The 16,493-nt window shown below is 37.7% G+C and overlaps 1 protein-coding gene across 2 annotated transcripts; it reads right to left on the bottom strand.

Moving 5' to 3' along the window:
* Positions 1–52: 52 nt before the first annotated feature.
* On the bottom strand, positions 53–15,278 carry pargl (poly (ADP-ribose) glycohydrolase, like). Of its 2 annotated transcripts, XM_080874304.1 has the most exons (16): positions 14,981–15,278; positions 12,935–13,263; positions 12,054–12,147; positions 8,873–8,958; positions 8,626–8,697; positions 8,447–8,533; positions 6,580–6,740; positions 6,418–6,497; positions 6,266–6,338; positions 6,082–6,157; positions 5,842–5,989; positions 3,759–3,837; positions 3,554–3,662; positions 2,121–2,220; positions 1,404–1,532; positions 54–575 (listed from the first exon to the last, which is right to left on the bottom strand). In XM_080874304.1, exons 2-16 carry the CDS (start codon positions 13,259–13,261, stop codon positions 466–468), a joined length of 1,731 nt encoding a protein of 576 aa, XP_080730430.1. In that variant the 5' UTR covers positions 13,262–13,263; positions 14,981–15,278; the 3' UTR covers positions 54–465. The 2 variants fall into 2 exon arrangements, with proteins under 2 accessions (XP_080730431.1, XP_080730430.1); XM_080874305.1 differs by lacking the exon at positions 12,935–13,263 and having other exon boundaries at positions 53–575.
* Between the last annotated feature and the right edge of the window lie 1,215 nt (positions 15,279–16,493).

The raw sequence follows: 16,493 nt of genomic DNA, 5'->3' as shown, positions 1-16,493 counted from the left end.
TTATTAAGGTAACTATCCATGTGTATTTTGTGTATTTGTTAACAAATGTATGCAGCATCTCAAATACTGAAAGTTTCTTTCAGTCTAGTATTAAATAAAATTCCACACAAACTGGCAATAAATTGTCATATAAGTAATTTAATGAGATTGCAGAATTACAAGAAATTTCAAGAATTATGTCTTCAGAATGTTTTCTGACCACAACTCCTGGTGTATGGCAATGACCTCAAATGTAAATTTTAGCATAAAGCAGATTAGACCACTGTGCTAACTCTCAAAGCACACACCCAAATTATGCTATTTGGATGTTTATTTTGTTCCTGGCTGCTACTGTATAGTTAATTATCATGTAAACAAAGCACTTCAAAATAATTGTCTTCTCAAAATGATTAAGTAGCTCAGTATTTTCTTCTGTTATAAAAACTACCCTCCAAGATTTTAGTGCAAATGTGGATACAGACTCCTTTACAGATGACTCTTGGAGTTTCTGTGTTTTTCGATGAAGTCAAACAGATCCACATGTGAATCACAGAGCTTGGCAGAGCTAAAGTCACGCAGAAGTTTGTACAGTGTCCCTGTCAAAAAGGAATAAAAAGGTATATTAGAAAAATTAAAGAAACACCACTTTTTACAGCCAAATTCTGAAAAGTTATATCTTAAAAAATTGGCATTCAGCTCTAAATAATTAAAGAACACAACATAGTTTCATTCTGATTATAGGGGTGTGGTTCTGGGAGAGGTAGAACAGAGGGCTCTAGGGACATGGGCATTATTAGAAGAAGCTGGTTTTCTTTACCTAGCAACCAAATGTAACAGGTCAGTAAAGCCAACATGTGGCAGGCGTGTGGCCTCTGGCTCTGCTGCAATGGGTGGGTGGGGGGGGGGGTTACGGTAAACTCACAGGGTGGTGCCGGGAGGTCGGAGGGCACAGGTGACCCCTTTTAGTGTTTGGAGTCAGGAAGGAGCGGTGTGTGGTGTGGGAAGTAGCTAGAAAGCTGCTGTGACCAACAATCGAAAACTGTATGGGTCCTAATCACTTCACATGACACTAACAAAATGCTATGTGCTTACTGTCAATGCGGAAAGTGAAGGCATTAAGGCAAGCATTCAGACACAAGTGTGATCATCCTTTGAACTTTACGAAAAAAAATTGCATCCTTCAAATAAAAATCACTGTCCAGGCTGTTAAAGGCATTCAAGAAGTAAGTAAAGGTCTCCATTTCCCTTATATTAAAGGCCAGTGTCTGCAGGTTTTTAGAAATACCGCTTTCAGTCAGACACCAGCTAACCCTTTAAAGAAATTATTAGGTGTTCAGTAAATTAGCTGGAAAATATACAAGCTTTAAAGTGATGCGATGTTAGAAACTGGAGAAAAGAAAACTGCATGTCTTGGGAACACTCACCTACTGTAATCCCTTCTGCGAACATCAACTCATATATGCGCTGTAGGCGTTGCTTCAGATTTTCATCCCCAAAGGTGAAGAAAGCCAAACCCCTCTTAGCCTTTGCTGCTGCCATCAGCTGGATCAGAGCTGCACATGAACAGATAAGAACTTACATACATTTATTTCATGTTGCACTGTGACAGACTTTCCAAGATCCTACTGTTGTGATTCAGTGCTATATAAATTAAACTGAAGTGAACTGAATTGTCCTGTTTTCTGTCTCAACCAATAAGACATGATTACTCTGTTTGCTAAATATATCCTCTTAATCTGTGTTAATCTGTGTATGGTAAGTGTATTTCTGTCTGACAACAGGGTAATAAAGATGTGGTGAGACCCTGTATAAATAGATTTCCTCTGGTTCTGTGAATTCCTCATTACACTGCTGTATGGACTAAATTCTTTCTTGTAAGAATAAAACTCTCCAGCAGCTGACTTTTTTTTAAAAAATTTAATACACCATTAATTTCCACAACAAATGTTGCACTCAGTTTGTTCTTAACCATTTGTTTGGTTTGTAGAAATAGGTCACATTTATACATTTAATCAGCTGGCTTTCTTTGATGTCAGAAACTCCAAATCAAAGTGTAATCCTGCATATATGATCAAGCATATCACTTTAGTCCTTACACTAAATTCAGAGACCTTTGCACTAATGAATATAAAGAAGTTCACCTTTGAGTTGTGGGTCTCCATTAAAGGCGCCACAGCCCCATTTTCCCGTAGCGATATCTGGGTTTTCATGCCCATCGTACCCTTTAAATCCACAGTAAGCCTTCAAAGATACATGAGATTAATTCATTTTAGATTGCAGTCATACATTATAAGCATGGGTTTACTTTTAAGTAGCATTATAAGCTTTACTATAACTTTTAAACAAGCAATATAAATATGTCACAGATGAAAAGTAAAATACAAGTATGCAAATATTAAATAATTAAATTTGTATGTATACATGCCCAGTCAGAGGGTTTGGACAAACCCACTCATTTATTTATTTTTTTAATTTGTTTTTTTGTTGTTTTGTTTTATAATCATGAGATTAGGTTTTCAGTTCTTTGTAGAATTGCATTCATGTCTCATTTCCTGTGTACAATACAGCATGGTTACACACAAAAAGTTGTGTGTAACACAAAAGTTTTGTTAAGGCACAGTTATTCACTTATTCACATAGTTTTTCCCAATTGCTGTTACGGCCCTGGCCTGGGGAGCTGATTTGGACTAAGCACACAATCTTGCCACCATGCACACTGCAGCAACTCTGCTTTGTTGTGAAATTTCCTCACAAGTTGAATTCTGCTCACATGCTCTTCTAACTAATATCCAACCTGTGGGACATAGGCACTGGTAACATTTAACATCGAAGTTTTTATTTCTAGCTTTAAACTCTTGATGCTGTTTGACATTCTCGTCACCTACACAACACTATTCACATTAAAGCGCTCATAAAAGACACTTAAAGCAAGACACGTGCTTCAATACCTAGGAGGAAGGGCATCTGGTGTAAAAAAAAAGATCTGCCAAATCAGTTGAAATAGCTTTCAGCTAGTTGAAAGGTTGAAGATGAAGTTGAAAATTATTTACTTCAGAGAATTAGTTCATTAAAATTACCCCCCCCCCCCTAGAAACTACCACCCAGCAAATTAGAGTATAAAACCACATTAGCAATTTGTAGGAGATTGCCTGAATCAGACTTTCATAGTGGAACTACCACAAATCAGGGACGCCTATAAGAAGAGAACTGCTCGGACCAAGACAAAAATTTAGACATTTAGCTATTTATTTAACCCTGGACTTTGGTTTGGTGTGTCCAAACGTGAGACTTTTGTGTCCATCCACCAAGAGAATGTAATGGTGATGGATCTCTTGTGTCAGTGATGGAGTTCTGCAAAATAGGATCTGGGCATCACTATCTGCCAGTCGTAACCCAGCAGAAATGGTTTGAGATTATCCAATCCTACATTGGGTAGTAAACAGTGTAGTATATGCTTCCACGTGTGTGTAAATGGAATACACAACTCAAGATGAGACTTTTCCTTCGTGCTTCTTTATTTTCTGCCAACAAAGAACAACCAAAGGAACAATAAATAACACATAATAAACTTCACCTTGTTCAGTTCTCGGGTAATATGTCTCATTCTGTACTGATCCACGCTGTGTCTGAAGTTCATAGCATCAATGGCCAGGATCTTTGTCTTACGCCGAGCCCATTCATCCCTAAAAATTGGATCAAAATGCATCAGAAAACTCAATAAAAAGTTCTAAAAAAAAAACAAAAGTTCTAAAGGCAAATAATGAATGACCCCCTCAGACCTTTGGGACTGATCTTCATAAGGACCTGCCCACTCAAAGGAGTCTCCAAAACCTGAATAGTAGCTGAACTGCTGTGAGCCTGAGAAACAGACAACAAAAGTTGTACATTAATACAAATATTGATGCACATTCATTTTTAGTAAATAGATTTATCATGAATTTCTGTACTATAGTCATTTTCCCCATTTTTAATTTCCTAGAGCTATTTATCTTAGCATTATCTTTGTATTCGAGTGGAGGCACTTCCAATGTTTCTGTGTGTTTTTTATGTGTAATATCTTTACGTATGTTGGTAAACAGACTTCAGTGAACAGGGTTTACAAGTTGTTATATTTAAAATTGAAAAATTACTTGTTTTCAACTATCTTTATAACTCTGTGTTATTATACTTACATTATAACCAATCCGGTCCTTTTTGTCCACTTAAAATATGTTTACAGAACTATCGTTATATTTGTTGCAATTTCCACTGTCCTCTTGGCCAGATTACTCTTAAAAAAACATTTTAATGTCAACGAGATTTTTTTTAACTGGATAAGTAAAACATATATAAAAGTCACTGCCAAAAACTGATTGCGGCTTCTACCTTGTCACAGGAATGTTGTTTGTGGCTCAAGATGATTTGATATCATTTATGAGGCATACATTTGACATATGTTTCACATATTATACACCAGCAAGTTATTTATAGCGTTTTAAATCAGTTTTTGGCAAATACCGAAAAAAAGTTATTGGCAGACAGTCACTTTTTGGACACAACACCAGCATCTCACAGATTCTGAAGCTGCAGGTTTCGTCACTTAGACCAAAATTGACTGAAACAGCAGAAGAAAATCAAAACTACACTTCACTTCCACCACAGCTTCATTATTCACTTGCTTATTACGCACCAGTCTACCGCTGTGTACAGTGCTGCTGGTTTTTGTTGTTGTTGGGTTTTGTTTTGTTTTTTTTAAATTGACCTCCGACAAGAAAACATTTTTGATCTTCTACAGAATATTTTTTAAGTTATAAAAAGCCAGGCCAGGAAAATTTCCTTCATGTTTTTCTGTGTTTTATCCTCAGTTACTTTGACACAACAAGCTGTGATGCTTATACCTTTGAAGTCTCATGATTGTAGCTGAAGAAGTAGAGCAGGTCATCTGCTGATTGGAAAGTTTGTGGTTCAATCCCTGGCTCCCCCAGTCTGCATGCCAAATATCCTTGGGTAAGATACTAACCCCAATGCTCCAAAGCATCCATCAGAGTATGAATGTGTGCTGGTGTGAACGAGTGAATGTAGCATGTTGTATAAAGTACTTTGAGTGCTCGAGGAGTAGAAAAGTGCTATAGGAATCAGTCCTTTCCATGTATCTAACCAATATCTCATTTAAAAACATGAGGACTTACAGGTAAGCTTTAAATTTCTAGTTTATCAAATACCACTGAGCAGAACTTTAATTTAAATATGACCTCTCTTCCTCCTCTCCTATCCTGTCTTTCTCAACTTTCTCCATCTCTGAATGAGAGAAAAGGTATCTAATATCCAAAGAAAAACTTTCAAACACGTTCACGAATCCTGGAGAAATGCTGTTACTAAGACTAATTGGAACAAGATAGAAAGAAATGAGGGATGGCTCGAGACTCTTGCACAGTATTTTGATTGTTGATTAATCTGTCATTTTGCCTCCCAACACAGAGCTATGCTGCAATGCTATGATTTATTTGGTAACATGGTCCTAACTGAATTAGATTCTTTTTGTTGTTTTTTGATGATTATTTTAATTTCAAAATTGAAATATAACATATAATTGTTAATTTTATTTTCTTTATCCATCCTTACTATTTTTTGTCTTAAATTCATGTTATAGTTGATTTTTTTAAAATAACCATTTATGTTTTCTGACATATGAGTGTGTCATTCACTTATTAAAATAGCTATGAATTTAAAAAAGAAATCTTTATAGTAGAAAAGATGGAACCAGTTGTTATTTGATATTTTGGCTTCAAAAATTAACTTAATTAATCATTTTAATCATTCAGGCAATTTTTGTATGAAATCAGCCTAATTTTTGTGAGATGATTAATCCATTTATGAACAAACCTGTAATGATCAGACACTCATTGTCTTCAAGTTTCTCTGTGAAGAGGCGAGCTACAATCAGTTCTGGATTTATAACGAACAGGATCTCCTCCTGCAACAGACCAGAGCCCAGCACACCTCCACCTATCAAGCTGTTAGCGAAGTCTACCTGCACATAGACATACATAGACACACAAATAACCAAATCCCAAACAAAAAATATGAAACTGTAAATCATTATTCATGTGGGACAGTTCTTACCTGAAGCATGCCTTTACCTTCAAGCTCAATCTGACCTTCTGAGGTGATATGAAGTTTAGACAGATTCGCCTTACAGCTATCACATGAACAACAACATGATTTAGAGAAACTCAAGGTAGTAAATCAAGGTGGTAACACAGCTGCTGCTTTACCACAGCAGATCTATCAATCTATCAGTTATTACCTTTCCCATGTGGGCATGTCCGTGTAGCTGAGGCACTCCCTCTCAAATGTCACCAGTCCTTTAGGTCGGGTACCTGCAATGACATTGATAAACACCAATGGACTCTTACTGAGATGTCTCACAAACGGGCAGAATGGGAGGATTCAACTTACTTTCATCTGTAACTTCTTTAAAATAATGCATGATGGCCCTCAACTTTTCTATCTTCCTCCTTGACCAGTTTCCAAATAGACTGTGTGGAGAATGATTATTAACAATTAACATACATTAGGCACACAAAATGAGAGACTACAGTGAAGGGATTTTTTTTCAACCTGTTGAAGTTGATGCTGGGGTAACCAGAGTACTCTGCGTTGGGACTGGAGGTGTTACGGTGAGGGAAGGTGCAAAAAAAAGCATTGGCAAGTAGGCAGGATATCTGAACCTGAGACATTGTGATGGCTGCACTCTGTCCCTTTCGTAGAAGCGGGATAGCCTGAGAACATGGAAACGCATTTTGTCAGTCAGATTATTTATTTTCAGGAGAACTTAATTTTAGTTTTCTCATCGAAAACTATTCGTTTTAGAATACAAATGTCCCTAATAATTAATAATTGTTTCAAGTTAATTGGCATTAATTTGTCCAAAGGTGTCATGGTACTGAGTTAATTATATGAAGTGCTCTGCAGACCCACATATACATAACAGCTTAGTGTAACATTATAACGTTAACAACTAGCACCAACCAGGAATGCTGTCTACTTTTGTTCATATTTATGTTCATTTTGATCATCATGCATACAACAAAAAGGCGTTAAAAGTAAACTTTTTTAAACCTTTTCACAGTAAGCTTTGCTGTTCTTCCCTGTTGTTTTAGACAATCAGCAGTCTACCTACTTACAGTATAGGATGAAAAGGTTCCTATTTTTACTGGAACCTTTTTGCCTTGAGGTGGCTGCTATTGTGATTTGGCACTATGTAAATAAAACTGAATTGAACTGTTATTTTGCAGAACTGCGCACAAATGTGTCTGTAGTCTCTGTGTTGTCTCACAGTCCCTATATTAAGAGACTTTACACCCAGAGACTTCGCAAACCAGTGGACTACAGCCTACTTTTATATCTATTTTTGGAGTTGAAAAAATAAGTACCTTTCAGATACTGAAAACATAAATGTGTCGGCTTTAGGTCTAAATAAGCATCCTGATCACAATCTAATTAAAGTCACCAAGGCATTCTTAATAGGTTATGTATCAGTGCCGCACGATTAGATATATTTTAATATCAGTCGCAATTTTGGCTTCCTACAACAGATGAATATGATTGAATGATACTGTAAATTTCTGAGGGGCCAGTGGAATACAAACCAAAAGCAAATCAAACACTGACCACACGCCTGCATGTTCTAATCACACACATGACAATCACAGTTGACTTTAGTTTGCTTCTCGGAGATGTGCTGAATGAGCACCTTACTGATCTTCAAATGAATGAACTTAAATGTAAAGGCGAAAGTAATGTCCTAATGACTTTGTGTTAAGATTTTGCACATTTTAAAATTTTATGTATTCTTTGAATTTTTCTCCAAAAGAGGGACTGAATTCAGGTGAACAAGGAGGAGCATTTTTATTTTAATCCAATAATTTGTATATTTGCAGGAATGCAGCAAAGCATTAATGTTGTATTGTTTAAATGACAGCACACCAAAAAGATTTTTGTCAATAAAATCAATGAATAATGATGATAACTTGAAGACTAGATGTAAGTGCAGGAGGCACAAAACAAGAGATGTTTATAGATAGATGCTTTTTAACCGCTTCCACCAACACCAGGTGCTTATTTCTTCATTCCTTTTCAGCATATTGTCATTCATGTAGTCTGAGAAGAAACTAGGGTCCTGCACCTTTTGCGCCCTAAGAAATATATTCGATTTCTGTTTAATTTAAAGAACTTTCCTTTTAGTGACATTTCAAGATAGTGACTCAGTATTTGGGGATACTTCAAAGAGACTTGGAACATTTTAAACTGTTCAAGTTTCAATTTTACAATTTTTGGCAATTCATTGCTTATATGAAAATGGTATTCTCTTGATTTTAAGTTATAAGTTTTTTGGAGGGTTTTGTATTTCTTAGATTTTCCAAGAAGATAATTTATTTCAATAGTCAACACAATATTACTTGTAGAAGATAACTGGAAATGATACCTTATTCACAAAGCTAGGGAGCTTCAAGGCCAATGCAGCAATCTTTGGAAACAGTGTCTTGTAGTAGTTTTCTGTATCTGGGGTAATCTGAAAAGAAAATATGTTCATTGCTTATTATCGCTCATTTAAATAGTCAAGTCACAAAACTAATAATTCAATTACCAAATGTGGGCATTCACCTTATCCAATGTGTGGAGGGCATCAAATGACCACTGATCTTTATATTTGGGGTTATACTTGATGATAGCTTCCTGATGAGAGAAGTTTTAAGACCACCTAATATGCTTATATAACAGTCATAGAAATTCACATTAAGCATGGTCAAAGAATAGCACCCGTTTAACTTTTCATGTGTCCTTGGGAACAAATTTCACATTATCAGTGTAAAAATGAACAATGATTCAATGTCCACTCTTGCCAACATACCTCTACATCTTTGACACTGGCTGTTTTCTTACTGGCCAGAGATTTCAGCTTTTTGGATATCACATCCCACCTTGACTTCTGATGTGCTACCTGAAATGACAATTACATTTATGTGCTCTGTTCCATTTGAGACAACATATAAAATCTGTATTACTTTTATATAAGCCTAAATGAAATACAATTAAAACACATTTAAAATGTGCTTCATGTTAGTCTCTGTCAGTGGGGGCAAATTTGTAAAACTAGCACACAACTGGAGACTGTGAGTCATAGTCCTGGGCTCCCAGCTTTTTGTGTTTTCAACTAATGGTACTTAACATTTAAGTATGAGTTATTGACTTAGTCCAATTTTTGGTTATGGTTTTAAGTTTTGTGGTTTTCTGATTGCTCACTGAGGTTAAGATGCCTCAGTTTTTAGTGCTATCTTTCAAAATACACTTCAATTTCATTTATATAGCGCTAAATGGGGTGCAATTTGGGGCAGGGATAGCTCAGTAGGTAGAGTGGTGGCCCCATGATTGGCAGGTCGGGGGTTTGAATCCACTGAACGGCCACCCTGAGGTACCCCTAAGCAAGGTGCCGTCCCCGGGCACCCAGTGGCTGCCCACTGCTTCACTGAGTGAATGGGTTAAATGCAGAGAGGAATTTCCCCACGGGGATCAATGAAGTATACATTATTATTAAATCATCACAATAGTTGCCTCATTCTGCTTTATGTTGTAAGATAAAGACTTTACAATTGCAAAGAGAAACCCAACAAAGATATGACCCCTGTGAGCAAGCACTTGGGAAAGTAAAAATTCCCTTTTAACAGGAAGAAACATCTGACAGAACCAGGGTCAGGGAGGGCAGCCTTCTGCCGCAACCGCGTGGGGTTAAGGGAAGGGAGATGGGGCAAAAAACACAAGTGAAGAGAGCATATTGAGAAGATGGGAACAAGTACTTTGAGAAGCTGATGAATGCAGAATGCAGTGGAGGATAGAAGGGGACAGTTAGTGAATTAGGTGGAGCACTGTGAATGAAGTAAATAGAAAAAAAACTGGAATCAAAGGGATATGAAAAGATTATAAAAGATTATTTAAAAAAAAAAAGTAAGGAAACAAGCAGAGGACAAGGACCACATGATCTGTCAGCCCCAGATGAGAAATTCACTGCAATAAAAAATTAAAAATCCAGACTTTCCAGGATCCATGGGATAGTGCCAAGAACTTATACTGTGAGTGATGACATCCAGCAATGGTAAATGGTCTGTATTTGTAAAGCGCTTTACTAGTCCCTAAGGACCCCAAAGCGCTTTACACATCCAGTCATCCACCCATTCACACACTGGTGATGGTAGGGCTGTTCGATATAACGATATATATCGGATGACGATATAAAAACATCTATCATTTCATTTTACACTATCATTTGTTTTGTGGTGTCGCAAAATAAACTGTTTACGGCAATATTTTTCATTGTTTTGATGGTCACTGTAGTGGCTACATTAAAGTTCTCTCTTTCTCTTATATTTTATATAACCACACTATGGACGGACAAGCGCCTGTTTTTATGCTTTGTGGTTAGCAACAACAACGGTAACACCATCGCGTGTCCGCTCGTTTATTTTCCACATAAACCTTTCACAATAAAGCTCAAAATCCTGTTGAGACTTTTCAAAATAAACTGAATGACGTGAAAGAGCAGATTATTTACAGATGAGAATTAAAAAAGAGCTGCCAGGTGCTAAAAAATAAACCTTAGACTCAAACGTTAGAACAGGCTTTTCCCGCAGCACGCCGTGTAATAAATAACACAAAGAAAACGGCGGCTGTTACAACTTATGTCTAAAAATGTATCGTTTCATGCATCGGTTAAAACACTCGACTCCAGCTACATGACGCACAGCTGGAAACACTTCCCGCAAGACGAGCTGCCCGAGATTCACAGAAAATGTTACATTTTTGTGATTTATATCGTTATCGGACGATAGAATTCTTATATCGGGATATGAGATTTTGGTCATATCGCACAACCCTAGGTGATGGCAAGCTACACTGCAGCCACAGGCACCCTGGGGAGCACTGACAGAGGCGAGGCTGCCGAACACTGGCGCCACCGGGCCCTCTGACCACCACCAGTAGGCAACAGGTGAACTGTCTTGCCCAAGGACACAACAACCAAGACTGTCCAAGCAGGGGCTTGAACTGGCAACGTTCCGATTACAAGGCAAACTCCCAACTCTTGAGCCACGATCGCCCGATGACAGAATGACAGAACTCATTTTTAATGAACCATTTGAAAGATATTTAAGATGAGATAAGAGATAATGGAATATGTTTAAATTAACAGGACGCAGAGATATACATGTTGTACTGCTGTCCACCTTGCTGAGGACACAGCTGTCTCTAAAAATGAAACTGTTGATTTACCAGTCGATCTAGGTCCCTCTCCTCACTTGTGGGCATAAACTGTGAGTAGTGACTGAAAGAATGAGATCATGGATACTAGCGACTAGTGACAGTTATTTTAATACATATATTTCAGTACCCTGTGGCTTGCTCATTAGTTTGAATTACTACTGTGTGAACAACATGCACGTCACTGTACATCAACACCAACTTCTTGCAGTCTGCTTTTCTCCAGCTACCTAGATAATACACCTCTTGCAACCTACACAAAGCAATTCTTAGCCTCCAGTGGCTCTTGAATGCCTAAAAACCTGTATAACATGTCTCGCAGGTTTGAAAAACCTCTGACAGTGAACTTATCTCTGTGCCTGTCCTGCTAGACCTCAGTGCTGCATTCGATACTGCTGACAGTAATATTTTATTACAGCGATTAGAGCATGCTGTTGGTATTACATTTTTCAGTGATGCTGAAAAACGTCATACATATATTACTTCTGGCCTCGACTGCTGTAATTCATTAGTATCATGTCACAAAAACTCCCTGAACAGCCCTTAGTTGCTCCAAAACTCCAAAACTCTTCTTGTAAAACACATCTGCTCATGGTCTTGAATCACAGGCTTGTGTCTTAAATTGACTTAATATTGCTATTAATGGCAGTTTAATTTTCTGAGGTTTTTATTTCTTTTGGTCACTTTGAGTTCTGGGTTGTGACAGCCACTGAACCTTACATGGTTACTTAATTATTTCTCCTGAATAATAAGTGAATCCTTTTGCAATGAGGAAGCCATACTTGCCTGTGAACAAGGCATCTTCACAAAGTCGCTGTGCCATAGATCTCTCCCTTTCTGAGATACAAATATCCGTTGAGAGTAGAAAGTATCCACCTGAAAGATAAAAAGTATAATTTCAAGAACACAACCAATACCTCTTTTCCAATAAATCATCCAATGGTTCTCCATGGTTCTTTGACCATGGGGACTCTGTCTGGAGCCTCCCTCTTCCTTATGCAGGGATGGGCATGCAGTTATCATCATGACATCTGGCCTCAGGTCTTCACTGCTCTTGAGGGGCTGTGGACAGTGGGTCTCCTGGGCCTTTCTCTGTCTGCCTCTGACTTCCAGAGGACATTGTTGCAGTTTCTCATCAATTATGTTTCATGACTAACACACATGCAGAGACACTCATGGTCTCATACAAACAACATAGCAAGATTTGATTTTTGTGTATCAGTTTTTTTAACGTTTTGTTACGCAGGCAGTAGTTGGTGACCAATTGTGATTTTTCCTTTATTTCTATGTTTTTGTCTTTGCATCCTTTGTTCTCTTTATGGTAAATGGACTAGTTCTTATAAAGAATTCAAAGCGCTTTATACAACATACATCACTCACACAAACACTTTTTTCTATCTGGCATTCATGTATATTTATTCTTTACCTGCATTAGAGAGCAACTTGGGGTTATTGTTGTGATATGCAGACTGGAGGAGCCAGGGATCAAACTACCAACCTTCCAATTTGTAGATAACCTTCTCTACCTCCTGAGTTAAAGTTTTCCAGTATCACTTTGCCTTTGTCTTTGCAAATTTGTACCTGCCCACCTATCAGCTCTGGCACTGTAAAACTACATCAATACTAATAGGAATTAATAAATAACTAAATGAGTTGGTCTTACATCTATGAGGACTGTGTGTCTCTTGTCGAATCTTAGGGGACCCAGCTTCATGTCTCCATGTTGAAGTCGCCTCATATCCTTCAGCTGACAGCAAGATGAAGTCCGTTCCTTCTGTTGAAGGAACTCAGGACACTCTGCTTGTCCGTCTTTTACATTCTCTGCACTGCAAATTCTTGAAGAGGATGGCAAGAAGCTGTCTTGATTTGTGCTATCATTGCTGTGCTGTTCTTTTTCATGCTTTTCTTTCTCCTTTTGAGGATTTTGCTGTGTATCATGCTGGAGGGCTTCTTTCACCTGAGAGCTGTCATTGTGTTTGTGGCTCTTCATGTCTGGGATATTTAAAGACAAGACATGACATCAGGATATCAAGAAGAACTTTTGTTTTAACTCCAGGACTGAAGAAAAAAAAGATCCCGGATAAGTACTTTGAAGAAACAGGCAACCAAATACTTGTCCAACACCTAGTTGGTAAAATCACAAACCCTACAGTCTACAAGACACGATTAGACACACTATCATGTCCCGATTTAAAGAAAGAAACACAGTAAAAAAGAAAGACAGAAGAAAAAAAATTACTAGAAATTTGTGTGCAGATTAGTCTTTAGGTTCAATGAAACACTAAACCCTCCATCCATCCATTGGCTGGCCCGTGTGGCCAGTAGGAGTCCTTGGTGTTAAGGTTTGTGTACAGTATCAGTGTATTTAAAATCGTAATATGATCATAGAATTGTTTGAATGTTTTGTTAGGTAAGGACTTAGGCTAAAGATCACATGACAGCTGTCCGACAGTCAGCATAGAAAAAAGCATGGACAGACTATGCGGGAAGATTGCACTCTAGACTGCAAAGCAATAATCTTCAAAATGGTAGAGATTATATATTGGTGAAACCAATAATCCCATGTTCTTCAGTCTAAGTAACAATACTACAATGAAATTACATATAGCCAGACATAGGTTTATCTAAGTGTTAATATTCTACAAGGCCTGTAGTGAAAATGCCAATATTCATAGAAAAACTTTGAAAGACTGTCAAAGCCTGGAGATCTGTTGCTCAAGACCAATTTAAAAAAAAATAAAAAATACAAGAAAGCCTTGGTCCTCAGAAGCAAAATATTGTAATGCTCTAATCATTAAAAATTTTCTCTTTGAGTAATCACTTGGGTTCTGTGGCTGGGAACCCCTGCAAACTGCACATTGCTTACTGAAGGACAGGTTGAATTTCTAATAAGGATTTATATATATATACATATAAATTCGAATGAATTTTATTCCAAGTAAATATCATTGTTTTAAAGTGTCTTGATGCATTCTCAATCATCCAGGAAAGTAAATCTCCAAAAGCTGATTCTGTTCATCTCTACGTAGCGTTTTGTCCAGATGAACAGAATCAGCTTTTGGAGATTGTTTTAAAGTATCAGGTTGCTTGATCGTCCGTCCTTGTCCTCTGCACACTTGACCAGATCTATTTAACAAAAGGTGCAGGCAGTAGTACCCCTCTTTCTGCGGCACTGTTCAAAATAATGCATGCTGTTGCAACATGCCTTGTGCTATTGTGCAGACTAACTCTGTGTGCTTAGGGAGGCCAAATACAGCGATTACTCTTTCCATGAGAAGGTAGTTGGGCTAGTTTGTTTCCAAACTGCTACAACGCTGGAAAAGTGTGGATAATAGAAACGGAAACGCTCTTGATCTCACGCGATTGGCTCCGAACTAATGATCTCATGTTCACTTTTTAAACTACGTATCCTCATAAATCATAATTCACACTCACAATTTAGCAGAAAGAAGTTCAGAATGAAACAATTTAACACTAAGAAAACCCCAGGGCTGCCTGGAGGGGGACATTAGGAAGCAGCTTAAGAACCTGTGTATGTAGTTTTACGGTAAGTATTGTCATTTACAGTCAAGACTGTGAGGATATTGGTTGCAGTCTGTAAAAAACAGTGTTTAAAAGCAAAACTAGCGACGTTCAAATCATATAGGCTACAAGACGAATATGCGAGGGTTAAAGGCTGAAGTCCTGTCATTACACACGGAACACTCACCTTTCAACGCAGACTTCTCCGAAGGTGTTCACATTTAATGTATTTTAACTGCAATGTTAACTGTTGGCTTTATGGGTTTAAAAACAGTCGTCACCAAACCAGACACACTCAGCGTATGTGCCTTTTAGTTCACTTTCACTTTGACACGAAAACGAAAGTAAGGTTCAGGGAGCAGCTATTGGTTAAACTGCTACTACTTTCATTACTCAAGAAACTAGTGATGGGATTTCCGGATCTTTTTAGAGAACCGGCACTTTCGGCTCGGCTCGACTCACTAAAAAGATCCGAATCTTTCGGCTGCGACTGACTCTTCAGGTTGTTTTGTTGCTTTAAACTTTTTAGCTGTAGCCAGGGGCGGAGCGGGGGGGTGGCTTACGGGGCTTAAGCCCGGGTTGTTTTGTCAGAAGCCCGGGGTATTTTGGAGTGTAATTTTTTCATAGTTAGATGCCTGGCTGACAACTGTATAAAACAAAAAGTACACACAATATTCGAAGCACATAGTGCACACTGTGGGAATTTACGACTGTGCGTGAATCCCCCCCTGATATTGGTATGATCCAAGCTCAGGCACTAAGCGACTGAGCGAGGGGGCGGGGCAGCTGCTGCCCGTGAGTGCACTGTTGGAGAGACGGAGCCAGCCATACTAAGGAGAGCTTAAGTTTGACCAGGTACCAAAGCAAATCATTCGTACCGTACAAATAATGTAAATATGACGGTGCATCACGAAAGATTGATATGAAACTGATCACTTGACCAATATTATTTTACTTGCTCTTCAAGTGAATCAACAAATGGCGAAATGAAAAGCCGAACAAATGCTATTTTTTAGAGAGTCTTAGCTTACGTGTGTTTATTTCATATTTTCAGTTCTTACCCTCCCCGACTAATTCGGATTCAGTTATGTACTGAAATATAAGAATGGACATTAGAGGCTTCTTTCAAAGAAAAAACTCAGGTAAATGTTATTTTATATATTATGCTTTGTATGTTGTTCAGTATATTTCTATGCAAAACAAGAGGGATTTCAGTACACAGCAGGATATTCACATTTGTAACCAGATATTTACACTTTAGGGAGAAAACATAAAACATTTTTACTGCACAACATCAATTTAGAGTAAACTTTTGTTTTAGATAAATATTGAAATATATTTTGAATTAGTTAAATGTCAGAATAAAGAGAGAGAGAGATCTATTTTTATCACTTTCATCAAATTTAGGAGTACATATACACTAAATTTATTGTTAATTAATAAGAAAACTCCAGACGATTCCATTCTGAGCTGAAGAAGCTTCTGATAGGTTAGTAGAGTCCATGTGAGTAAACTGGTGGCACAGCTGTGGATGCATATAAGGCAAAACACAGAGCCTGTTTCTTTGACATGGGAAAATCAAGAGATATCAACCAAAACACCAGGAAAAGAACTGTGGAGCTCCATAAGTGTGGCTCAAGTTTGAATACAATTTGGTGCCATTTGCAATTAAGAAATACAGACAGTTTCTCTCTTCACTC

This window comes from Rhamphochromis sp. 'chilingali' (assembly GCF_963969265.1).
Source record: "Rhamphochromis sp. 'chilingali' genome assembly, chromosome: 2".
In the NCBI taxonomy this organism is placed as follows: Eukaryota; Metazoa; Chordata; class Actinopteri; order Cichliformes; family Cichlidae; genus Rhamphochromis; species Rhamphochromis sp. 'chilingali'.
Note: the sequence above shows the minus strand (reverse complement) of the source record. Positions and strands in the feature narration are given on the sequence as shown.

Coding starts and splice junctions, on each gene's coding strand:
- pargl (XM_080874304.1), bottom strand. CDS start 13,261: ATGAAGAGCCACAAACACAATGACAGCTCTCAGGTGAAAGAAGCCCTC. Junction 2,221..3,553: donor TTACCCGAGAACTGAACAAG/GTGAAGTTTATT, acceptor GTATCTTTGAAG/GCTTACTGTGGATTTAAAGG. Junction 576..1,403: donor CGCAGAAGGGATTACAGTAG/GTGAGTGTTCCC, acceptor CCTTTTTGACAG/GGACACTGTACAAACTTCTG.